At 35.3% G+C, this 27615-nt stretch overlaps 1 protein-coding gene across 1 annotated transcript; it reads right to left on the reverse strand.

Moving 5' to 3' along the window:
• Positions 1-22: 22 nt before the first annotated feature.
• On the reverse strand, positions 23-27615 carry LOC127633688 (syntaxin-binding protein 4-like). Its single transcript, XM_052112944.1, has 20 exons — positions 27461-27615; positions 25655-25728; positions 25408-25503; positions 24883-24952; positions 24673-24747; positions 23340-23431; positions 20187-20316; positions 19265-19397; positions 18969-19075; positions 18594-18816; positions 17850-17928; positions 13557-13654; positions 13088-13184; positions 12376-12488; positions 12193-12282; positions 11813-11878; positions 7209-7385; positions 6213-6329; positions 2861-2910; positions 23-541 (listed from the first exon to the last, which is right to left on the reverse strand). The coding sequence occupies exons 1-20, from the start codon at positions 27514-27516 to the stop codon at positions 397-399; spliced, it is 2088 nt and encodes a 695-aa protein (XP_051968904.1). The 5' UTR covers positions 27517-27615; the 3' UTR covers positions 23-396.

Consider the following 27615-nt stretch of genomic DNA (forward strand, 5'->3'; position numbering starts at 1 on the left):
ACTACAGTACAATATACTTCATATGTCAGATTGTTTATTAAAAGTCACCTTGTTTACAATACAGACAAAGAAGCAAAAACAGGACTGACTCCATGAATAATACAGATTAATGACACAAATCCATGATACAACTGATTTTGAGATTATGATGACAAAATTATTACATTTATAACATGTTTAATCTCCTTGCAAAAATTAACACCATCTCATCCAGCATACTGTAGTTCTAGTCAAATTGCTGGTACAATTATATGAACGTTTGTGTGACACAGTAGGTCAAGGGCCAGACAACATCAACGTTCACATTTGCATTGATATGGGGACAACAATGGCATTTAAAGAGATGTTGTGATGTTTGCATGGAGAAATAGAAAGCATGCTCATGCACATCACTTTCTAGTCCAGCTCTAGAATGGCTCTAACAGCATGAGTTAGTTCTTTAGCTTCCAAGGCGAGAGCAGATGCTGTCCAGGGTGGTTTCTTGCCACCTCGAGAAGCCAATGTCTGAGACAGTGTGGCCAGCTTTGGATCACTGGGAGAGCTAATGGAAAAAAGACCAGACTATTGTACTGAAGTGATAATTCACCCAAAAAAGAAAATTCATTCACCCACCTTCATATTGTTCCAAACCTGTATGACTTTCTTTCTTCCGCAGAACATAAAAGGAGATGTTAGGCAGAATGACAGCCTTTTCACTTTCATTGTATAGACAAAGATGTCATGAAAGTGAATGGTGGCTGAGTGTAACATATTGCCAAAAATCCTTTTGTTTTCCATGGAATAAAGGCATTCATTTAATATGTCATGAGAGGCCCTTTGTTAAGCACTCCGTGAATAAAACCCCTTACCGGAGATAAAATCACTGTGACACACAGCCTTTTGTGGCTTATTACTTTATTAAAACATTATACCATAAGAATATGAAATTTTTAAATGCTATGCCAAGTCATTGAATTTCTTAATTGTAAATATACTGTTTAAATTGTTTATGTACATTGTAAATCAGTTTTAACATTTCGTTTTTAGTATTACTCTATCATGAAAAACAACCCTCTCAGGTTGAAAATTGTGCCAGTCTTGTATGATTGTCTTGTTATAAAAGCTGTGGAAAAGTGTTGTCCCTTTGACCTGAAATTAACAAAGCACGCTGGGCAAGTTGGCACAAAAGAAGAGCGCAGCATGACGTCTACTAAAGGCTGCATTTTTGGGGAAGGGGAATCAGACCCACTGACATGGATGGACCGGCGTTACGAAAACATATTATAAAACTACCACACTTTGGGGTCATTTGAAGAATGACCCCAAAAGACTTCAGTAATTCCTTGAAATCATAACAAATGAATGAGGACATGTTAGGAATAAAAGGAATAGAAAATGATGAACTCTAAAATCAATTTGAATCATTGATATAGGATGTAATTTCAAAGCAATATGACATATTCTGTTATAAATGTTCTAATCTGCTTGTGTCATTACACATTTTAAATGATCACACATCAGCCTAACACATATGAAAAATGTGTTAAATGTATTCGGCTGTTGTTTTTCATTGTTTTTCATCAACATTATACCAATAAATGGTCCAAAATGACATTAAACTTTAATGTCCCCAGGGTGAGAAATTAACCGGTAACAGTGGTTGGTGTGTGCAGAATTTTACCTGCAACTCAGATTTTTTTACCAGTCATTTTTATTAATTTATTTAGAAATGTACTCAACATGTATAATATTTACCGACCGCACAAACATTAAATCCTGATATACATGTGATCTTTGTGCTTTTTACAATTGAATCCTCTCTAGAGTCTGTTCCTCAAAATATAATAAAATGTGTAACTTCTAAAAGAGCGTGTTGATTTTACTAAACAACAGCATTTCATGTCAAAGAAGGCCAATCAGAGACAGATCACCTCCCGCTGTGGCTGGCAGATAATGCAAAATTACCCACTATTGCAAGTAAACCATTTGTAGGTACATTTCACCCAAAAGTGACCCAAAAGTAAAACTCTTGGCTCTGTGGCGCTATCAGTCCTCTGTTTAATTTTAGACCAGGCAGTAGCATTGGCTCAGCCAGTGGTTTGAGTTTAGGGCCGGAAAATCTGTTTGTACAGTACAACGTTTTTTTTTTGTGGAATATGTTTGAAAACAGTGATTATTTCTGCAATTCAGTTTGGTGACAATAATGGTGCACATATTACACACTTCAGCTTTAATGTTGTAAAAAAAAAATAATAATAATAATGTAAATAATTATCCCTAATTTTTCTGATGTGTTTCAGGGTAGGCCAAATAATTTGTCGAAGAGATAATTTAACAACATGTCCCCTTTTTCAAAAATAAACCTCATATGTCCTCTGTGTTTTTCAATTTATCAGGACGTGTAATATTTTCTAGTCCTAATAGACGAAGACACAGTGGCCTTAGGGGATGATCATAAGGGGAAAAGCAGGCTCTCCTGATGAGACCAGCTAGTTGAGCAAGAGGTGGAAGACAGAAGGAGGCCATGTTGACTGGGTCTAATCAACATCAATGCCACAGGAAAGTGTTGTACTGACTTCTGTACATAATCAATCCCTGTCTTTTGCCCCCAAAGAAGTCTGATAATAGAACAGAAGCTAGAGAACTTGCTCTGGAAAAAAAGTTACCATTTACACACTATGACTACACAGTCTCCAAAATATCAGTGGTAAACTTTCATGATGTGGCAAAAGGCCCCTAAAGGTAAAAAGTATTTCTTATTAAATTATTACACTTGTTGCTAGCAAAGTGTAATCTTGCTGTCGGGCACATACTACAAACTAGATTAGGTCTGAGTGGACTCATTAGCTCTGCCTTAACCCATGACAGAAAAGTCTCTTACCTATAGTCTCTTGGACCACTTTGGTTCTCAGACAGGAAGCCTTGGACAGCCTGTGGGGTTTATAAAATGTGGATAGTTAGATTAATCATTTGTGTTTGATCAGTATAAAAGATTTAACACAGTTTCACATCATGCATTTTACAGCAACAACAACAACAATAGTAGTAGTAGTAGTAAAAATAATAATATGTACTGCATTTTGCTCTAAATAAAAATAAATATAACAATAATATGATAATAATAATATGAATAATAATAATAATGAATAATATCACCTTAACATTTTGCTCATAATAATAGGATACAATGGGGCTAAAGGCACCCCTGAAGGAAATTTCTTTTTTCTGGTCACAAAATGTATCAAGGTAAAAACATATATATATATTTTTATTGAATATTGATGGAGCAACATAATTTGTATGAAAATAAATAATTACAGAAGGTTGTTTCAATTAAAATTTAGTTTTAAAAAGAAAGGTGGTGAGGGAGCCTTTTATCCCACACTTGGCCCCAAGGAGGTTTAAAGTGATATCATGTAGATACTGGGGAAATATAAAAGGGCACAATTTGTCCACAAATGCAAATCATTTTGAGACAACACAATGCTTTTTTGAGTAATAAATTAAGGTAATGCCTACTCAAATTAACTACTTCAGAAAAAGTCAACCATTTCCTGTTCATTTCAAACACATTTGGCATTTTATTACATCTCTAAACAACTAAACAACTAATGTCTACATTTATTGGTTTAGACAATGTGCGCCCACTTTGAACATCTTTCATAACAAATCTATTTGCCTCACTTAAAAAAAACAACAATGTGTTTCATAGGGGCCTTTAGCCCATGCAACAGGTGGGCTTTTTACCCCAAATTATATCCTTTAACTTATTGGACTATATTCAAAAATGTTTGACCTTAAACAAAACTGAAAATGATAAATAAGTATTTTGTCTCAAAAGAAATTTGAGTTTTTCATTCGCTACCACAAGCAAAGATCTCACAGAACAGGAAAATGTTCCAGTGTATAGTGACAGACAGGTGTTTAGGAAAGTGCTGTGGTAGTCTGTGTTGCTATTTAGAGTTTTGGGAGAAAATAAAATCAATGGAGCCTTTTTCCCTATGGAGCATTTAGCCCTGTTGTACCCTGATATAATAATAGTATTAAAAGGATAATTCACCCAAAAGCTAAAATTCTGTTATTATTTACTCACACTCATGCCAATCCCGATGTATATGACTTTATTGTTTCTGCAGAACACAAATGAAGATATATATAAGAATATCTCCACTCTGTAGGTCCTTCCAATGCTAGTGAACGGTAACCAGAACTCAGAAGGTCCAAAAAAGGACATAAAGGCGGTATAAAAGTAATCAATTTGAGTCCATTGATCAAATCCATGTCTTCTGAAGCATTTGAAGAATATTTAAGTCCTTTTTTACTATAAATCTCCACCTTTGACCAGCCTCAACCAGTAGGTGGCTGAATGTGAACGTTAAAGCCACTTCCACACCTGAACATGGAAGTGAAAGTGAAAACTGAGATTTATAGTAAAAACTGATTCAGTTTTTCACCCACACCTTTCATATCACTTCAGATGATATTGATTTAACCACTGGAGTCTAATAGATTACCTTTATGCTGCCTTTATGTCCATTAAGGACCTTCTGGGTCCTGGTCACCATTCATTTCCATTGTATGAACCTACAGAGCTGAAATATTCTTCTTAAAATCTTAATTTGTGTGCTGCAGAAAAAGGGAATAATACACATCTGGGATGACATGAGGGTGAATAAATAATGAGAGATTTTTCATTTTTGTGTGAACTATACCATTAATTATTAAATAATTATTTTTAATAATTATACTACTATAGCAGTGTTTAAAACAGTGCTTTACAGGTAACAAACAGAATATATGTACATAAAAGCATTCAAAACATCGATTTGAAAGGAGATAACAAGAAGAAGATTAAATAGACAAGAGTGAAATTTCAATCAAAAGAATGTGATGAGAGAAGAAAATCATATGGATTGAGGAAAAGCCCTAGAAACTAATAATGTGCCCTAGTGCAATTTGAGATACTTAAAAAAGTGCAAATTGAGTCAACTGCTTATGGATTGTCTAGGAGAGAGATGTAAATTGTATATTCAGTAATCATACTGATAAAGTACATAGGGGCAATACTACTAAAAATAAACCTATATATGTACATATATATTAATACATTCTTGCATCCACATTTTTAACTCTAGAGCTCTTATGTAGGCCAACCAAAACACACACTAAATATCCATGAACACCTTTCTAACCATCGGTTGGGGGTGTATTTTAATGGTTTAGAGATGCTGCAATAGTGTTCATATGCTGTTTAATGCTTAATGTGTTTTTAAAACATTGCTATGAAACAATATTCCTAAATTCTTGATGTTATTGGCCTTTAAATTCAAGAAGTCTAGATGTGCCAGACTTGCATTTCTATGTGCACCATTTCCAATAAAAAGCATCTCTGTCTTATCTTTATTTAGCTGCAGAAAATCATGCTGAGCAGAGAGCAGAGCATGGGAGTTTTTGATTGGTTTTCCCCATGTTAATTGATAATTAGTTAGACTATACTAGTATTGTGGGTAATTTGGGGGAGACACTCTCTGTGTGATAGCCACAAAGGAAACTTTGATTTACAAATCCTCTGCATACTGATGAAAATATTAGGATTATTGGAAGTCATTGCTATTCTTGTTTTTAAGAATAATAATTTTTTCACTAAATATTCCTAAAAAGACAATTTGATCATATTAATTATTTAGAAAAGATTGTACATTTTCACATTTGGCTTTTATACAAAGTGCATTCAAGCAATGTTTACATGTAGGCCTATACATTTTATGTATTTTCTGTGTGTTCCCTGTGATTAAAACCCATGATCTTTTGCATTTGTAGCACTATGCTGTACCAGTCAAGCTAACGGAACAGATTGTTAAAACTAAATCTAGCTAAATTCCTTATTTTCAAATAAATGACGAGCAGACCCATTAAAGGCCCTGGTGCTTTGTAAGAACTCTTGGAATACTGAAAAACAGTATGAAACTGTACATAATGTATATAAATAGAATAATTAAATAGGAATGTGTGTATTTTTATTTAACATCCTGAGCCATTCAATGTAAACTCTGTTTATATTGGAACCTTATTTAGAATGCTGGGATGTGATGATGTGGCATTTTTCTTAAGAACTTTATCCCAGGAGACTTTTTAAAGCAGCTTTTGGAGATTTATATGAGATTTTAAAATACCATTTTTTGTTGTTGCTGTTATTTGGTTATACTTTATAATTTAATATTCATATACATCACCTCCACAAACTGTAGAAGTTTACCCGTAGAGATCTCAAAACCCTTATTTGCAGTTTCACTCTTCCGAAGCTGACATTCAAGCAAAGCGATCCTCTTTTTCAGGTCTTCTAGCGCCTCCTGTGTGAATATCAGAGTTGATATATGAATTACCTCAATTTCAAAAACCAATACAGACAAAGAAAGATAAATAAAATGTACTCTTCTATATACATTAAAATAGCATTGATTTAGTCTGTCTAATATCAAGCAATTTTTCAGTGTACAATGCACAGCAAGAACTGCAAAGTTAGGCTGCCAGTAAATCCAACTGTGGAAATGTTTTTATGTGCTACTCGACATGGTAAAATAATTTACCAGTGCAGTGTTATATACACCTCAAGAGATCACCCAAAGAATGAAAATTCTGTCATTATTTACTCACCCTCATGTTGTTCAAAACCCATATGAATATTTTTCTTCTGAAGAACACAAAGGAGGATTTTAGGCATAATGTTAGCCTCAGTCACCATTCACTTTCATTCATTGCTTTGAGTGTTCCATGGAAGCAAGGATGTCACACAGGTTTGTAACAACATTATGACAATAGGGTAAGTAAACGATAACAGAATTTACAGTTTGTGATGAACTATCTCAAAATTTTTGTTTAATTTTTTAAAGAAGATGAGAATTATGTGTGCAATAAAATTTTCAGCAAGCAATCCTGTCAAAAAAAAAAAAGTGATCAAAGTCTGTTTAAATTATAAATTGCTGAGAAAAAGGTTTTCCTTCATGACACGCAAGGTTGCTAGCCAAAGATTTCAAAAATAGCCTCATCAGCCCACGTCACCATGCAAGATCATGTTAAAACCTTCACAGCACATCAGCCCAGTCACTGAATAATACAAAGCAAACAGTGACCTACTTTCTGCAGAATGGGATAATAGTAAAGCCTGGACATTTCCAGTGGAGATGGATTGGGAGTGAGTGGGCTGGAAACAAATTCTCAAAGTGTAATACCTTGCCCTGGCCAGGCTGCTCAGCTTTCTGCGACTTCATTTCAGCAATTTCAGCCTCCAGGAGGTGGATAACCTCTTCATAGTCCATCTCCATCCCCCGGACCTGTTTTTGAGCTGCCTCTGCCAGATGGATCCGGGTCCACATGGATCGGCTCTCTTCCATGGCAGATTTTGCTTCCTGCAACAGCAGAGTTCCACATAGAGCAACACTGCTGATAGTGCATTTACAGTAGAGCGCTAAGTTCTCAGAGGCTCTCCCCCAACATTGCAAACTGTAGGGCACTTGAAAAGGCATGCCTGTACTGTCTCACCCCCCTTCCCTACCACCCCATCACGTTTTCCCTCTCACCCTCCAGACTCTCTGCATGACAAAGCATTGCTCTGCTTCTTTTAACCCATCTATTTTGTAATTGTTTAAAGAGGCTTTGAATATGGCATGTGCAAACATGTTTCTTTAGGTCCATTTCGGCTATAAAGAAAAGACAAGAGTAGGTGTTGACAGGTGCAAGGTAGAACCAGAAAAACAAGCTATTACATAAGGCAGGGACAGAAAGGTGCCTTGGTGTTAATGAAAACCACAACAACATTGGATACTTGTCGGCACCACATCAGTCAATAGATGTCAAACAAAGGAAAGGTGACTGGCCCACTGTAATTATGAAGCTGTGGGGTATGATACCTCTACCTCTTTGAACTGTTGCCCTCTGGCCCACGCTACAGAACACTGAGCACCAGAACCGTCAGGCACAAGAACAGTTTATTTCCCTCAGGCTATCCATCTCATGAACTGCTAAAACTGCCCCATTGAGCAATAATAAACACCTTAGTCTATTTATATTTATCCAACACATCCTACCTCTTCTGCCATTACATTCCCTTGCATCTATATATAACAGATTTGTATTTGTAGATACCTATATACAGTATATATATATATATTTTGTCTTATTGTGTATTTCTATATATATACTTATATGTTCTATTATTTTTATTCTATTTCTTGTTGTTGTATTGTTTGTGCACCGAAGTTCTGTAACAAATTCCTTGTATGTGTAAGCATACTTGGCAATAAAGCTCTCATTCTGATTCTGCTGATAGCGCTCTTTAATGGAAAGGTGACACGAAATGTGGCTTAAGAGAATCTTCACTTGAGAAACATTCTGTGAAAACCACACTGAAAGGATTTGCAAATGCAACACTGAAAATATTTGATGGCTCAAACCCACAACGTATTAACATAAATAGCTTCTACTCAAAAATTTACATTTAAAACATTTTTAGTTTTACTTAATTTTCTTAAATGTGTACAACACAAAATATAAATTTTAAGGTGAACTTGCAACGATAATGTATATTAATAATTGTGAATTCCTTGAACTTTTTTTGCTTCAAATTCCATAAAATTAAGGTTTTAACTCAAATGATCAAGTACAGAACTGAGGATGTGGGGAATACCCATAAGCCCTTGTGTAGTAATTTAAGCATGTTTTTTTTTTGGTCAAAAAGTACTTAACTGATTTGGTTCAAATTAAAAATTTTATCAAATATGACAAAATTTACTCAGGTAAATTTTGGTTTCACCTAAAAGTTATTTTTGTATGGGTTAGATTAAGTAGAAATACTTCCTTAAGGTCACAAATCCTATTTAAATCTACATTAAAAATATTTGAATGAACTGATACATTTGTGTATATCTAACAGAGGTTTTCTAGTTGTGCTGACATAAAATAATCATACGTTAAATATACTTAAAAAACATAAAGGAAAAAAATAGTCACATATTTTTAAGTAAATCCAACATCAAAATGTTGTTGTTTTTGCAGTGATGCAAAGTGTCTGTGGTAGTTCATAATGAAATCTTTAAGCCTAAGTGGGCACAAGAGGGGCCAATAATTTTCCTTTTGTGGCTGTCTCCTCCCCCATATTCTTTGACTTTCACACGTAAAGGAACTTTACTCATCATGAGAAGGTCTTATAAATATCAATTAGCTTAAACTCTATGCATAATGTATAATATGTGACGTTTATTATAAGGATACTTGATTGGTTAGAGCTAATGTAATTTTCAATTAATCTGAAACTTAATGGCACACATAAATCTGTCCCTGTAGTCTTAAGAATTAGAGGATGTGTCTGAGGAAAATAATAAGAAGTCAATGAATCAAGGAAGCTAATATTAAGCTTTACAGTCTCATGAAAGAGAGAGTGCAGAATAGTTATTCTGAATATTTTAAATCACTTAAATATATGAAACGGTCTTGTAAAAGACCAAAACAACACTCTGTCTGTTAAAGGAAAAGTTCACCCAAAAAGTAAAAAATCTGAAATGATTTACTCTTCCTCATTTTTATTTACATACTGTTTATAATGCCACTATTATCTTATTTGTTAGACAAATAGAGTCATTTTGAATACTCTTTATTAAAGCTATTTTCTATATTTGGACAGTTTGTGGTGAATAAGGCTGCCAACTCCAGAAAGAACAAAAACAAATAAATATAGAAATAAATAAACAAACAAGCATGGAAGCAGTCCACATGAACAGGCCCAAACTTTATTTGCAGACTTGTTCTGCATTTTCTCTGCTAATTTTTAGGAAAAATCTGAGGAATTCTATGGAATAGATTTAAACATAGAAAAATGTGTTAAATGGCACTAGGAGTAGGCTACTACACTCTCTTGGTAGCTACAAATATACCCAAATTAACCAAAATAATAAAATATTAAACAAACATGCAAGGAGTGGGGGAAGTGTTGAACTGAGTTTTCTTGACTCTTGTGTATATTGTAACTGTACATGACACGCCAATTTGAATATACAGAATGGAGAATTAAATTTGAGAGCTGCCGCAGAGGGGAAGATTTATAGTGAAAAATGTACATTTTAGTCTCTTAGACCAAACATGCTCTTGTACTAAATAGAGCTAGACGCAGCGCAACGCATATACAGTAACGGCATCTCGAGAAGCACTTTCAAAAGTTGACGTTCCTTTTTTACTTGACACGGCATCTTAAAAAAGGTGCCACTCCTGCGTGATGCAATGTCAAAGACTTATGTTTACATAGAAAACGACCCTTTATTCAAACAAAGCTATATTATGGCTTTAGAAGACAACTTTGATGGTGCTTTAAGGATGTTTTCTTGACAGCTATTGTCACTATATTCTGTCTGGAAAAGAGATGCTTGAAGATTTTTCAACAGCATAGAGGTTTGGAACGACATGGGGGTGAATAAATAATGACATAATTTAAATGTTTGAGCGAAGTATTCCTTTAACCCTAAACCCCACACACAACACTTAGATAAGATTAAAATGGAAAGTTCTCATCCTAAAGACAGCACACCTCAGACCTCACACCCACACTATTTGCTGCAATATAGCCGGGGATGCACTGCGTTGATAGTGATTTTGCCTGCGGAGAGGATGCTTAAAAGCCTACTGATTCAGCACTGAAAAACCCATCAGCCTACCTGTTATTCTAATGGCAGATATAGAAGGTAGTGAGTAGGTGGAGGTCAAGAGAGCAGAACGGATTCAGAAATACATAACTATGCTTTAAAAAAAATACACAGGGCTTGAAAAAGCATTGGTTCCACACTATAGGGAGTGTAGCTCCTTTATGATGAAATAGATAAGAAATGGAGCCCTCGGTGGAGGTACAGGAGGGACCAGAGCAATGCCACAGACCAGAGCAAAGCACTCTCAGAATGGGGAGACAGAAGTTTAATTCAAACAGCTGACCAAGCAGTCTTGTGTCTCTTTGATTGTGTCTCCCCGTTTATTTAGATTAGCTTTTAAATTAATAGTTCAACCAAAAATTTAAATTCTGTCATCATTTACTTAATTTATGATGTCATCATAAGAATGTCAGGTGGGGTTGGAAACATGAGGGAGTCTATGTACGTGGGATTTTTTATTTTTGTTGTGCCTATTTTATTGTCCCCCATGCTAAACTACACAATTTAAAGTATCATTCATGCGGGATGAGCTACGGGCCAAATTTCAATACTTAATGATAGTGATTTGTTTAACTCAGCTGGATGTATTTGAACTGGCAACATTCTATACAGCAAAATGATTTTTCTCATTCAGAATGTTCTGCTACATTAGTAACAGTTTTATAAAACCATTAAGGTCCAGTTAATCTTGGATAAATGTTGAAGCTCATTGGATTTGCGATAGAACCCAGAAGGCTAGTAGGGGTTAATTTCTTTATAACCCACTAGAACTGAACAACTTCCAAACAGCGATTGACATCCCTCAATGTCCTCTCCCACATGATGTTCTAATGTAGGCGTTTCAAGCTTCCTGTAGTGAGCACATTCCATGTAATCACGCACAAGATGATCAAAATAGAATTTGGATATTACTCATAGTATGGAGATACTTTGATACATATTTTCAAAAAATTTTCCTATATAAGTTCGGTATTGTGCTTTGGAGAGGACAGTGTGGTTTCTGCCTCAAACTCTGTTCAAGATTTGCATATCACATGAACATGCGCCCAGAGCGCCCCCCTGTGGCATCTCTTACAAAGAACTCAAACAAATGAAATAAAACAACAGATGCTCAAGAACTTAAGGTTTAAGTAAGGGTTGCGCACCTGTTTAACTTTTGTCAGTTCCTGCTGCATCTTATGATTAAGGCTCTCGGATTCTGCCAGCTTATCCTGTTATAACACAGATCTTCGCATGAGTCAGCATTAGAGTTAGCTCACTCATTCTTGCTAATAGGATTCATAAGAGTCTCAGTCAATAACACATGAACGAATGCCATACATTTCAGTGTTGTGAACCCTTGGTTTTACCATGGATTTCTGAAGAATTTGATTACAAAATTTTATCTGATGTTCAACTAAGTCACAACAATAGACAAACAGTCTCCTTAATCAGAACATTAACAAATGATACACAAATCTCATTCACAAGGGTTCACATACTTTTCCTGCAACCGTAATGGCTGCAAAAACTGTTGTCATGTTACCTGTAGTCTCTTGATTTCTCTCAAGGCGTCAATGTGGTCTTTTCTTAGTCTCTCCATCTCATCCAAATCATCAGAGTCTGATATTGATGGCTAATAAAACAAAAATGACGGTTTATTATCTGCTAATAATCACTTATTATTGTCATGTTTCTGCTGCAATAATGAAATATTCTTTGTCTTTACCGTAGGGTCTAATGAAGAGTCAGTGAGATCATCTGATGTGAATCTTGCTGCTTCCTGTTCTAAGTTAGACTTAGACGGTAGACTCAGTTGTTCCTTTGCAACTCTCTCAAAATCTCATGGGGGAAAAAATTAAATGACTATAAAATATGTTTAATAATAATGTCCATTTATCATTTTAAATTGAATATATACAGTGGAACCAAAGAGTTCACGTTGGCATTTAGAAACACTTGAAAATATCTGAATGTTATTGCAGTTCAATATATATATATATACGTACACATTCACACACACTAGAGTTTTTTCTCAGAACTACGTTTTAGCAGTTACTTTGGTGTCAAAGCGATTTTAGTGGATGTATGTCAATTCCTCACAGTTCCTCCTGTGTAATTCATCACATTAACATGTTCCACTACCATAAAGTTCCCAAATACTTAGTCTTAATTCTGAACAGTGTATAAACTGTTTTATCATTTTAAACCTAACAAAAAATAAATTAAATAAAAAAACAATGAAATGTTTTGCTTGAAAAGTGTGCTCTCGCTATCTTTTTTTTTTTTTAAAGGCCACTTGGTTTTATACTTTGTTGTCTAATGCAATGACAATCATACAGTATATTAAGTGTAGCTTCAGCATCCAAAGTTTTCAGTGTCTATAAATGTACTGCATAAGTACTTATTTAATAATGAGGACTGATATAAATTATTCTTACCTCCACTGGACACTGTCCCTGCTGGGCTCAAACGCAGTCTTTCTCTCAGAGTCTGGACCTGGATCTCAGTAGGCTTCAATCCCAGCATCTCCAGTGTCTGTGGACAGAGCCACTGCCCTTTTAGAACATTTCATTACATGAGCACAACGTGCTAACTGCTTTACTCTCTCTCGCTCACACACAAATAACATGCTTCAATGCCTGTTTGTATAATATTATATTATTTATTAGAATACATCTATTTAATATATTTAATTCAATTTATATACATTTTATCTTTATAAATATTTCCAATGCATAAATATTGTAAATTAAAATTGTATACATTTGTTTTCACTTATTTACATATGTAAATGTATATATTAAAATGATCTTCTGGAGTTTAAAAGGTTCTAAATATATTCTGTCCTCTACACTGTTTTCCATGGCAACAGATATACAGAATGTGCAGCAGCCCAGTGTGAGAGACCTGCTCAATTTTCTCTGGCTTGATCTGGGAGCTGGGGTTGGAGGGGGGAGGTTTTGAGGGTCTGGATGTGTTGATGGGCTTACAGGTAGCGGTTACATCTGAGGAAAGAGAAAGAGAGACCAAATTAGTTAAAAACTAAATCGAAAGAGTTTACATTGAATGGCTCAGGATGTTAAATAAAAATACACACATTCCTATTTAATTATTCTATTTATATACAGATATTATATACAGTTTCATACTGTTTTTCATTATTCCAAGAGTTCTTACAATTAACTTTCAGTGGTTATACACATTTAAAATGTAAAATTTTCGGGTGAAAGGACCAAAATGATTGATGACTCATTCTGCACTACACAGATTTTTGTCCAGTCACATGCTCTATAGAATGAGGATGTCCCTTCCCCTAAAAACACCTGCAACCAATTAACAAGTAGCATATCATGCTCTTGGCTATATGACATACTGTAACTACAGCCTATTGGCTATAAAAAAATAAAAATAAAAAAAAGGTCAATCCCTTCAATATGTCACATACATTTTCCAATTTCAATAACAAATATGTGAACACAGGAAAGAAAACTGCGCTGGTCATCTGCAATTCCATTTGGTGCCACTAGTGGCGCTTAACCATAAAACTGCTCTCTCTCTCTCTCTCTCTCTCTCTCTCTCTCTCTCTCTCTCTCTCTCTCTCTCTCTCTCTCTCTCTCTCTCTCTCTCTCTCTCTCTCTCTCTCTCTCTCTCTCTCTCTCTCTCTCTTGCTAAACATCTTTTTGTGATTTTGATCAAGGGCATCACATTGTTTTTGTTGCTGCGCTCTGTTACATAACTCAAAGAGAGAACTAATTCTAGTAGATTCCATCAAATATTTGAAAATCACATTAGCTAGCTACACATCTGTAAACAAGTCTTACTGTCACCCAAATATAATGACATTGTATTTGATCCCTTATGATGCCATGAATAATGCATTGTATACAAGCAGGAATTCAAATTGCTTAAACAGGCAATTTTTTTCTCCATATCCCAACCATGACCTGATCTGTGAACTGGAGAGAAAGCACAATGCTTTGCTCAAAATAGTGCCAACCCTGTTAAATCCTCTTATGATGAATAACTGTGTAACTGAACTAATAGGTATGAGTTCTGACAATGAGTTCACTAAGAGGTGTAACTTTGATCTTACAGGCCCCAGTAAAGCTCTTGTTAGACCCTTTTCCCATCTGTAATTTTTCACCTTCCTGGGGGTGGTATTTTTAATCGCCCATCGGGCTCGTGGACATTTTTATCATTCCCATTTGGCCGTCCGTTGCAGACCCCCTCTCACCCCGGGCCCTAGGTTGGCTTCTCACTCTGCCCTCTCTGTACGTAGTTGCGCCACTGAGTTTACAATCTAATGATTTATTGTTCAGTACCTGCATATTTTTGTGTTACTTTCAAGAATTGGGTACACTTTCATGTCTCAATCCTTTGAGACACATATCCTGTTTTTATTTGTATTTTTGTTTGGTTTGTGTGTGTGTGTGCATATGTGTGTGAAAATTTTTTGATATTTTACAGTAGATACATGAAAATGTAATATTCCTTAAAATTATAACACCCAAGAAATAACCACATATGGACCCCTTCTACAGAATTGCGGAGTAAAAAATCTCATTAAATTTTCTCAGTTTTTTATAATGTTGGGTGCATTGGCCAAACTGAACCAATCAACTCTGTTATGCAAGTATTATAAGACAAAATTATCCTTCAAATGTTTTTCTTTAATTTATGTGATGACATTTGCAACCCTGTTACTGGCACCGTGGTTACCCAGATTATTATAATTTCCATCCATCCATCCATCCATCGTCAACCGCTTATCCTGTGTACAGGGTCGCGGGGGGCTGGAGCCTATCCCAGCTAACATTGGGCGAAAGGCGGGGGACACCCTGGACAGGTCGCCAGTCCATCGCAGATTATTATAATTTGTTTACTTTAAAAATTACTTTTTTTTTTATTTAATATACATTACCAAAATAACACAAATCAGGGTTCTAAACAATTTGAGAAATGTCCCAAATTTTTGAAAAACTTTTAAAATTAGTTTAACCTCCTAAGCTTGATGATTAAATTTTCTGAAGATTAAGCCCCTCCTTCCCTTTCTTTTTTTGTTGAAAAATAAAAAATAAAATTTTTAAATGTTTAAAGCCCTATTCTGAACCCTATTTGTGGAAAATGTCTTTAATACATGTATAATTTTCTTATTGGTTTCATTTACATAGCATGATTTCTCAAAAATTCAAAGCAATTTAGTATGATATACATTTTGTAATGACAAATCTCTGAAAGATTTAGCATGTTAATTTGGGTATGACATTATTGATAAGGTATTGGTCTTGGCAGAATAGATCTGCTACATTTCAGAAATAAGAAGAGGCTCAAGACCCATGCGCAGAGATTCAAAATACAAGGAATTTATTTAAATACAAAAATGAATAAAAAAAAAAACAGCTCCCACAAGGAGGTACCCCATAGGGGAAAAAGGTGTCCAGGCTGGGGCAGAGGGTAACGGAAACAGGTTGGACTGGAAAATGGGGAACAACAAAACACCCAAATGGCATGAACGCACATAGGCAAGACAATAAGGTGATATATGCCCATGCCAACCAACAAACAAGATGTGAGAATGTGTAGCAATGCCAAACAAATCAATGCCACATATTCTCACACTAGACAAAACCTGAACGTACATTGTGAGTAAAACGCCACACAATACACACAAGAGGAGACAAAAACAAGACTGGACACCTGAGCAAGAGTTCAGACACATAAACACGAAACCTAAGACCGAAGTGACCAAACATCAGCACAACGTGAAGACAGCTCGCAACCTGGGTGAGCAGCGCAACACGCATCCGCTGTCGCGAGTGACAGACATAGATTATTGACACGAGTGCATGCCACCAAGGTGACAAGCGCAATGCACTCATGCAATACAGGACAAGACATGGAACATGAGAGTCTGGATCCTGACACCAAAACAGAAACTGAACAGAGAGAAGAGTCAGGATCCAGACAGTATGCTCCAGACATGAAACAAGACCGACCGAAAACACAAGACAGACATGGGATGATAATGCCATGGTCCTGTCAGACAAAAACCCAGACTGACACAGTGAAAGGACTGTGAAACTGCACTGCTGCCACTGCTGCAGAGCAAGTACAGAGACTTGCTACTTCTAGAAAATATGCATACATAATGCGTTAGCATGTAGACATGCTGCTGCTGAACAATTAGACAAAGCGCAAGTCATGCTGCATTGAGCATGCATGAACATGCTGCTGCACAAATAGACATTACAAACGATCCCCACGTAGCAGATCTAGGTAGGTGGAGCTGGGGTGGAGGTGGGTTTAAGAGAGAAACTCTCTCAGCATTTTGCAGTGAAACCAGCTTTTCTGCAAAACTGAGCAATTTCAATGTTACACAAAGAGAAAAGTTGATTGGCTACCCGATTACATGCAAAAGGACCAGTCAGCTTACACCATGCAAACTGACTGGCTTCACATGTCACAGGTGAGCGAGCTGATTGGCTAACAGATAACAAGCTCAAAGAACAGATCAGATCAGCTTGCACCACATAGAGTTTCAAGCCTAAACTTCAGTCATATTTGATTCCATCCAAAGACCCTTAGAGCTTTGGTGGATAAAAAGTGGACTTTCTTTACCTGCTCCCCTGCAAGGATGCTGTTCTCACAGTAGTAGACACCTTGAAAAAAAACCTTTCCTCTCTTTAACCTCCAGCTGAGATCCATCTGGTCAAAGTTTATTCTGACCATCAACATTCTCACTATGACAGATTCAAATGGAATCTGAAAACAAAAAGTTCTGTTCCTCATTTCACATTTTTGTCATTCAGTACACCTGGTGTTTAAATCTGCTTCAAATCTTTGCTACTGGAAAGCTTTATCATGGGAGCTTACAAATGAAATTAAACCCTGTCCTAAACAGATTTCTGTATCCTTGATTTGACCTGGAGTTGTGTCATGTTAACGGTAGAATCTATTTTCATTAACTAAAACTGACAGCAGAACCATGCCAGCTGGACACATCCATCTAAACGTCTGCTGAACAGGTAGACTAATCCAGGTTATGCCAGAAGATTTATTTCTGATGATTAGATTGTTAGATTGTATTATTGTAAAATGCCATTTACAATGCAGTGCTTTTGGAAAAATTATGAACAAATATAATAGCTGGCAATATCAATATGACTGTTTAGGGTTAGTGTAATAAAGGGTTTGCAGTACCAGAGTTGGCCACCGTGGAGCAGGTACTTTCAGGTGAGGATACAGGGGTGAACTCAGGCTGTGCTGTTGCTATTCGTACCTGAGGGAGAAAGAAACAATGGGGCTCAAAATAGCACGCTACCATTCTACATATCTATGTACATAGATAAACATAGCAACTGTCTGTTTGGAATACCATATTAGTACGATGATAACATAAACTGCAGCATAGAGTATGTCTACAGTACTGTGCACAGTATGCACATGTTATGTATGCAAGGAATACCAGTACAAAATTACAACAGAGCTTACTGCTTGAAATAATTTCCAGTGTGATGGATGAACCGGAAGTAACATCAGAGGAAATTTTCATTTCATTCTAGACTCAATATTTAATTGGGCTGCCAAATGTTATGACGTTTTTCACAAATTTGTATTAAAAATGCAAAATAATGTTTTTCATTTTCCAATTGACTTGCTGAATTAAGCATGTTACATAATGAGGTCATGTGATCAACGTTACATCATGTGACATCAATGTAGAATAGTCATGTTCATTGTTGAATAATACGTTCTGTTTTAGATACAGTTAATAAAAAATAGTAGGCAGTATACAGCACATGCTGTGCTGTAAGTAGTATGCAAGTATTTCATTCCAAAATCAGACACCATTTTAAGCTGTGTTAATGAAACAGCTACTGCATTTATGAATCTCTGTCAGCAGATGGAGATTTGAAGGAACCGGCTTCAAGTCTTATGTCTTACCTTAGTAAGTTCTACTGAAGGCAATGTTTCACTTCCAGATTTGGGGGTGTTGGATATCTTGGGAACAAGGCCTCCAGGCAGAGTTACTCCCCCCAGTCCAGTGGGCCTAAGCTGGGGGACAGTACCGATGGGAGGCTGAAGGGAGATGGGACTGTGAGGTCCACTGCTGGAGCTTGAAGAAGACCTTCGTCTGATAAATGCTATCTCTACAGTAGGGTCTGGCCTGTAGGTGTAACACAATGACATTAAAAAAAAATATTCAATATTATTCCAAATTTCTCCTTGAAGAAATTCAAAGGTGAGTGAATGATGACAGAATTTTCATTTTTGGGTGAACTGTTACTTTAAAACATAGACATATATTTGAGTTTCAACCTAAGTTTTGTTCGAGTAAGTATGCTTTTGGCTTCTTCATGTGTTAATCCGATGAATGACTCTTTGTTGATAGATATGAGCTGGTCCCCAGCCTTAAGTCTCCCATCCTGGAGTCACACAAAGGAAAAAAAACCTCACTTCACAAATTATCATAGTGTTTCACTAACCAAACATTAAACAGATATGTATATATTTTCAAATAATTACAATTTTATTAGTTAAATAAAACAGCTTTAAACATAATTTTGCATAGAGTTTTGTTATTTTACAAAATAGCAATGATAATATAGGCATACTTTTTGGCAGTCGCTTCCTTGCATTATTTCCTGAATGAACACCATTGGCCCCTCTGCACGGTTAGCCCCGCCTCTAATGACCAGGCCTAATCCTGTCCCCTTGGCAACACATATCAACTGAATCATGCAGTCTCTGGGGAAGAGGGGTAACCATGCGGGATCAACAGAAGACACAATGACAAGCTAGGTGATTAATATTTTTCTCTCAATGACCATGAATTAATCTTTTGTGGGATTTCACTCTCATTCAGGCTCTCATTCAATTCAGGTGGTATTAACTGCATTAGTGTCTGAAATCCAAAGGTTTTGAAACTAGAAGTATTCCATTATGACAACAAAAATCTGACCAAAATAAATGGAACCTTATAGTTAAAATATGTTGAAATCAGCATGGTTGAAAGAAATATTTTTGTTTAAAGCTTCAAAAATATATTACAAAAAGTACTGATAAAATTAACCATGCACTTGAATGCACAGCAAGTTGTTTTAGCATCTGCTAAATTTATAAATGTGATGTGTTAATGTAGGTACAGCACAAATTAAAACCAACAGAAAAAAATATTTTCTATTCTTGCTGATATTTTTTTTTTTTAATAATTTATATTTTTGACAGTATGTATACATTTAGATTATAAAATAATAGGAAATGGCCAAGCAATAGGTAAAAATTACAGGTATACATAATACATAATATTACCAACATATTTGCCTGATGTATTTTTGCCAATTTTTCTATATTTTAAAATACATAAAAAAAATCTCATATATAATAATATAATATAATTATTTTTTCATAAGTGTTTTGAGTATGTTCTAATTTAAAAACAAAATGATCAAATTATCAAAAGCACCTGAATAAACAAAATTAAATGTAATTAAATAAATAAAAAATGAAATGTACAGTGTGCTGTTTGGTTCTCACGTGCAGACTTGTGGAGATGGGGAGGCATTGCAGGCAGTGGTGTATCCTGGGTTTGGGTCTTTAGGGCTCAGAAGCAGAGGACTTGTTGATCTGGATGATGAGGAGGAGGAGGCAGTGTCAGTCATCTTACCTGAGCACAAGAGATTTTTATTTCATTACTCTTAAAGAAATCATCTGCTACTCTTTCATTTAAAAATGCTACAAATAAATGCTAAATGGTTTCTAGAATAGCAGTCCCACAAAGCAATTAAGATAAGAACAGTCTGCAAATTATTTTGCTTAAACAATCAAATTGTACAGGCCTCGGTGTAACGCTCATTCCTTCGATGATAAGTGAGACCATCACCCCTGGTGAGACAAAACCATGACTCGTCAGTGAAGAGAACTTTTTTCCAGTCCTGTCTGGTCCAGCAAAGGTTGGTTTGTGCCCATAGGCGATGGGCCTACAAGCCCTCAGTCCAGCCTCTCTCAGCTTATTGCGGACAGTCTGAGCACTGTTGGAGGGATTGTGCATTCCTGGTGTAACATGGATAGTTGTTGTTGCCATCCTGTACCTATCCCGCAGGTGTGATATTCAGATGTACTGATCCTGTGCAGCTGTTGTTACACGTGGTCTGCCACTGCAATGACCATCAGCTGTCCTTCCTGTCTCCCTGTAGCACTGTCTTAGGCATCTCACAGTACAGACATTGCAATTTATTGCCCTGGCCACATCTGCAGTCCTCATGTCTCCATGCAGCATGCCTGAGGCATGTTCACACAGATGAGCAGGGACCCTCGGCATCTTTCTTTTGGTGTTTTTCAGAGTCAGTAGAAAGTTCTCTTTAGTGTCATAAGTTTTTATAACTGTGACCTTAATTGCCTACTGTCTGTAAGCTGTTAGTGTTTTAATGACCGTTCCACAGGTGCATGCTCATTAATTATTTAAGGTTCACTGAACAAGCATGGAAAACATTGTTTAAACCCTTTACAATAAAGATCTGTAAAGTTATTTGGATTTTTACAAAATTATCTTTAAATTACAATGTCCTGAAAAAGGGAACATTTCTTTTTTTGCTGAGTTTATTTATAAAGGCAAGTCATAATTGGAGGAATTAAGTTAAATTAAGTTTTTTCCTTGCTAGAATGAAATCAAGAGAGAATAAGTCGCCTTCTTACTTTTTACTTACTCTTACTTACATTTGCAACCTAGGCATAAAATGCTATTATTATAACTGTTTTTGCTAATTTATTTTATTTGGCCTGCTGTAGGCAACATGGCAACTTCCAGATGGAATTAACACTAGAACAACAAAGACTTTTATCCCCTTTCACTCAAATCTACAGATTATCAGATCATAAACACTACTTTTTGCTCTATTCTTCACACAATTATATTTTATAAAATAAAAACTTTTACTATAGTGCATGACTCATTTTAATGTTTGCACTACATACAACTACATTTACAAGCTTATTTGATTGTGATCAAATTGCACGGTAGCTCACCTGATAGAGTGTTGCAAGGATACAAAGGACCAGAGTACGAGTCCTGAAGAGCACCTGAAGGACACGTGAGTCGACGCTTTAAACGAAAGTGTCATAGAAGCACCACAAAATGAATTGGTTGCTTCAGAAATAGTATTTTTCATGTCATATTTGCTTTTTATGATACTATTGGTAAGGTCTAGTTTTAAGGTTTAGGGTAGGGAGGTAGGTAGGTTTTGTTGATTTAAATCTCGATAGAGCATTAACCTTAAAAGCCTGATCTGTTCGGTAGACATTTAATTCACTTTTAGTGCAACACAGTGGACACTTCAACTCAGAACTAAGAAGGCATACACGAATTGCGATTGCAGAGCACACAGCCCCTTGAGACATTGAGAAAGATCCTAAGAATTCCAAATAAGCTTTGAAGAAAGTTAATACTGTTGTTGGTTTTGTGAAATGTTTTCTGAGGTTTGCTACCAAACCTTGCTGTTGAGCAGATGGATGAATTCAATAAAATTAATAATTAAAATTGACTCAATTCCATATTTTATTATCATTATTATCATTGCTGGTTTTATAGTTATTATTATAATGAATAGTTGCTAAACAACAACAATAATAAAATAGGGAGTAGAAATGCACAGATATGTTTTAAATATATAGCCAAGTGTAAAAATAAATGACATGTATACATCTAATTACGAAAGCCTTTTGTTTTTAAATATATATTTGCAACATGAATGATAATTTTTCCTTCATAACTGTCCAATCTGTAAAAGTGGCAAGCATGTAGGAGCCAATAATGTAATTACTACCGTTTATAACCGTAAATAATGTAATAACTGCCATTAATGTAATACATTTTCCATTCTTAATGTAATAAAAGTCAATAATGTAATAACTTATTATGATAATAACTTATTACATTATAGGCAAAAAGTTATTATGTTATTGGTTCAAAAATGTTATTACATTATTGGTAAGTTATTATATTATCGCCTTTTATTACATTAAGAATGGAAAATGTATTACATTAATGGCAGTTATTACATTATTGTCGTTTAGAATAAAGTTCAGGACAAAAACCGTCAGTGTTTCAGAACTGGTCGGAACTTCACACAGCCGCTGTGCGACACTCTATTTAAAATGACTGACCTCTGGTCTGTCATCTGTCATTTGTCGGTTGTAATGAAAAGGCGACTTCAGTCCAGTAAGATGAAAGAAAAGTAGTGAGTACTTTTCAAGTTTAATTCAATTGTAAGGAGTAAAAAGTAAAATAAATTGAATGGAATTGTAATTAAGTAAAAGTACAAGTATTGTGTTTAAATTACACTTGCGTAAAGTACAAATACCCCAAAAAATACTTATCTATATTACTCAAGTATTTTTGGAGGAAGTTTCTCACTTGACTGACAAGAATTTTTTTTCTTTCTGCCTTATTTTGTAATCATTATGAGAGAAGCATTCTAAAAGTATTCTAACAAATTTTTATAAAATAACTGTTCCGAATACGTAACGCCATTATATGTATTCCGTTACCGCCCAACCCTGTCAGTATGTAGGAAACAAGGATGTCAGGAAGGGACCAAATGAGCATTTTCTTAGTTAGATTACTGGAAGCTATTGTTATCCATCATTTCAATATACTCCTGAAATATACTGATGAACATAATGAAAAAATACCTGTGGAAACAGAGGTGGGAGATGTGCTGTCTGATCCTGAAATAGTGTTACTGCTCGAGCCATATTTTTCCATTAGTTCAGCGAATTCCTTCCTAATGATAAACATATAATCACACACACAATTAAGGATTCCATTCCTGTGAAACAATAAACTGTCTATGTACTTGATCTTAGGAAATATGCTGCAGAAATATGAAGCATATTTCTCTTTGAATAGAGAACATCCCATTTTATTTGTGGTTTTAAAATACAGTTCAGTTTGTAAAAACATCATAAGCACTTACGGCTTAAAACTTGTTCTTTGGATATTTACTACGACAAATTCTCATTAAATGCAACTTCCTCGTTAGTCCTCAAAGAGGCATAGAAGCACTTTATTAGATTAGGAAATTAATCACAGATAAATTGGTATCTAAATTAAGAGACAAACTGTTTCCAAATCAGATATGTGATTTGTCCTGTTATCTGTTAAGTCTTGACATAATGTTCTCAGATTCTGTGTAATGCAGTGAAGCATTTTGTTTGAGTTGCCTGATTGTCCATTAATGATGATTGTAATCCTTTTACAAAAGCTTAAAACCTGCCCTCAGCTGGTTCAAATCAGGAGACATCTGATAGACTTGTGGCCCGAATATGTCAACAGTTGTTCAGCCGTGAGAACAAACGTGTGTGTCAGGAAGTCTGAGACCAGCAAAATGCCAGCTCCATTTAAACTGAGACAGCCAGGAAGTATTTGACAACCGCTCAAAACATAGACTTCTACCAATAAACAGTGCCGCAATAAAATATTTCAGTATGCATCCTCAAAAATTTCCTTAACATGAAGTAGCATTTCCATATTGTCAGTTCAGACTTACAGTATGGATCAAGAATCCTAGGAAGATTTAAAAACAGCTGGACTTATTGTACATTAGTGCTGGATCATACTTCAAGAAGTTTGGAAATTCTCAATGAATTGCTAAAGACTTTAATGTACTTACTACTGTAAGTACTGTTTTGTAACATACTGTACTATTTTAAAATAATCACTAAAGAAAAAGAAAACAAGAGGTTCCGTACTCATCCATTTATAGGATTACTTTGTATGATATCCAACTGTGTACATGCTGTACCTGGCAAGCAATATTTCCTTTCTCCATATAATTTAAATCTCTGCATACAAAACAAATCCCTGCTATCACATGTAAATGTTTCATTTTGAAAATAGATTATTCAAGAGGTTCCATTTAATACTGTATAACACTTTAAAGCTATTTCAGACTGTTGACCTACTGTATGTTTTAAGTTATGTTTTATTGTTAAAATTTTGCCCAATTTGTAAAAGTCACCTTACCTAGAGGCCTCATCGCGAACGATCAGTAAAGACATGTGATTTGTAGCTGATGCCATGCGAAGAATCTCCACTGCCCTGATTGAACATCACAAAGAATGTTTAACCTATATTTAGATGCTCTGATACAAATTATGTTTCAAGGAATGGGTAATGTATCTGTAAATTACAGAGGTGATGGTACAGTCTATAATTCATAATACTGTGTATTACCTTTCATTTGTAACTCCCCCTAAATTCATGTTGTTGACATCTAAAATGAGGTCCCCTGCTTTAAGATGCCCTAAAAGAGAATAAAGGGGGCATAATCTGTAATACCTGTGACATATACCAGTCAAACGTTTGGACACACTCACACATTCTTTATTATGACTATTTTCTACACCTTAGAACATCTGAAAAGTCTTCAAAACTAAGAAACAACACAAATGAAAGTATGGGAATGACCAAAATGGCCAATGACCATTTATTTGACCTAAAATGCCCAATGGCCAATGACCATTTTTTTTTTTTTTTTTTTTATTATGTTTTTTTTTTTTGTTTTGTTTAGTAAATAATTTCAAACCTAGGCAAAAAAACAAATTCAATAAAAAAAACAATTCAAGCATTTAAGCATATGGCTTTAGATCAAAACACTTCTAGAACCACGAGAAACATATTTGACTGTATGTATAACTGTCCACATTTTGACTGCACGTTAATGTACTTTTATTGGAGATTTTGGGAGAGTGAACTTACCATCATGTGCCGCCACACCACCAGGTAAAACCCTTTTAATGAAAATGCCGAACTCTTCACCGCTCTGTTCCCTGTAGCCCCCAATAATCTTCACACCTATCAGATTAAGATTAAGATTTTTTAGATTAATTCTTTGAATAGGTGTGAAAGAATAAATTAAATCAAAGTGTCAATAGCAACTGTGTATTTAATGCTTTGCTAAATGCAGTATAAAGCAACTCTCTTAGGATTTTTTTAATAAACTCACCAAGTCCTTTCTTACAATCTGTGAAGTCTAGTCTCTCCACAGCACGTCTGATACCATGGGGCCCCATTATAGTCCTGAAAAGCAGTTATTCCCTTAAATATATGTACAAGAGGTAATTCCATTGAAAATAAACAAAAAACAATTACTGGACAATAAAATAATTTCAAAGAAAGGCTCCAGAGGTTCAATTAAAAACTAGTTTCTAAACATACAAATTATCCTTAGTGGATGGTAATAATAAAAGTTGACAACAGCATTTCTGACTGTATTCTGATTCTAGTTCTCAATCACTCACACAACATTATAATATTTAAAGGTATGAATTTAAAATAAAGTGGGCCACTGTTTATGAATACAGGAAACAGAATTATAGCAAGAATAGTCACCCATTAAATGTGCTTATACAGGAAAAGTGTGCTTACATTTATCTCAAAATCACTCAAACATGTAGGTAAACACTGAGAATGGTAAGCAGTAAAGACTTTATAGAAAGAGGGTATGAATATATTTTGCCTTTAACTAGAACATTGACTAAATAAATAAATAAATCTCTGAACAATTTGTTCCTTTCTATTATTTATTAATAACTTTTTTGCAACTATTTTGCATCAGATATGTCAGCATAGTATGCAAATTATAGGATTGCAGAAAGCAAGAACAGAATTAGAACAAGAACAACTTAACATGTAGAAAATATACAGTATAGAGTACTGGTGTCAAAAACATGTCAAGTTATAAAACAGTTGGCACAGATGCACTCATGTGTTCTATGATGCTAAACTCAGAATAATCATGCCAACTAAGTAACAGTGCCCATTGAGTGAGTGATTCAACTCTTGTAATCTCAGACCAAAATAAGGTTTTTGTTTGAGTTCATGTGGCGGTCAGAGTGAACTGAACAGAAGGACAAGGGCAAACAACCATGCTCTCTACTAGTGATATGTTTGACCTGGTTTCCATCTCCCCAAGTAGTATTCTTTTCTCTCTCCTATATTACTGTAAACAATGCACATAAATCTATTTGTCATGATAAGCAGCAAAAGAGCACAACAAAAGAGCAACAAAGAGAATCAGGACTACTTAAATTGTGCACTGTTATTCCATTTAATGATACAGCAACTTCACCTACATAAAGTTTTATAAATGCATTTGTCCTACAGAAACATTGTCTATACTATCATAAAGTATCATTAGAACAAAACGCATTTGTTCACCCATTAACATCTAAGGCACTCTGAACGAAGTGAGCTCAAATGTAGTGCCTGAGATTGCATTACAGAAAGATCCAGCATTAAACTGATCACTTAATTCTGCCTAATCTGTTTTACCTTCCACAAACCATGTGAGGATGAGGCAATATAACAAACCTACGCAGGTATCCCCCCAGGGTGCATCCTGTCAGTCTTGCTATGTGTCCAATTCCTGCTGGTTCATCACCACGATGATGATAAACTTAAAATGACTCTGAATAACAACATGTTATTTACTCTCTGCTAAGGTTTTAATGAGCTTTGCTTTACCATTGAAAGGCAGTTTAAAATAAAATAATTATATCCACACTAGAGCAACATAAATGACAATCAGAAAATCAACATATACTCAAATGTTCCATGTGAAATGTGGAATCTGTGCTTATATTTCAGACACAAATAAACAAGCCTTTGCCAATTTTGTGACACCAAACACAAACTAGACAAGCAAGGCAAACAAAGCTACAACAGAAACCAAATAAGCTTTAAAAGCAGTAGTATTTGCTTAATCTAAAGTCACTCAGCCAGATGACAATCAGATAATGACATTTCCTACCAGTAGAGGAGTGATAGCCCGTCAAAGTGTTCTGCCTCCACTGATTGTGGAAGCATTGCCTCAGCAGGTCTACAAGCAACTGATGATATATTAAAAAAAAGTCAACCTTGTCACTGGGTTGGGGAAATGTTGGTTCAAATTAGGTCAGTCTTGAT

Source organism: Xyrauchen texanus, chromosome 40 (genome assembly GCF_025860055.1).
Source record: "Xyrauchen texanus isolate HMW12.3.18 chromosome 40, RBS_HiC_50CHRs, whole genome shotgun sequence".
NCBI lineage: Eukaryota > Metazoa > Chordata > Actinopteri > Cypriniformes > Catostomidae > Xyrauchen > Xyrauchen texanus.

Coding starts and splice junctions, on each gene's coding strand:
- LOC127633688 (XM_052112944.1), bottom strand. CDS start 27,516: ATGCTTCCACAATCAGTGGAGGCAGAACACTTTGACGGGCTATCACTC. Junction 7,386..11,812: donor AACTGACAAAAGTTAAACAG/GTGCGCAACCCT, acceptor CTGCTGTTGCAG/GAAGCAAAATCTGCCATGGA. Junction 6,330..7,208: donor AGCAGCCTGGCCAGGGCAAG/GTATTACACTTT, acceptor ATATTCACACAG/GAGGCGCTAGAAGACCTGAA.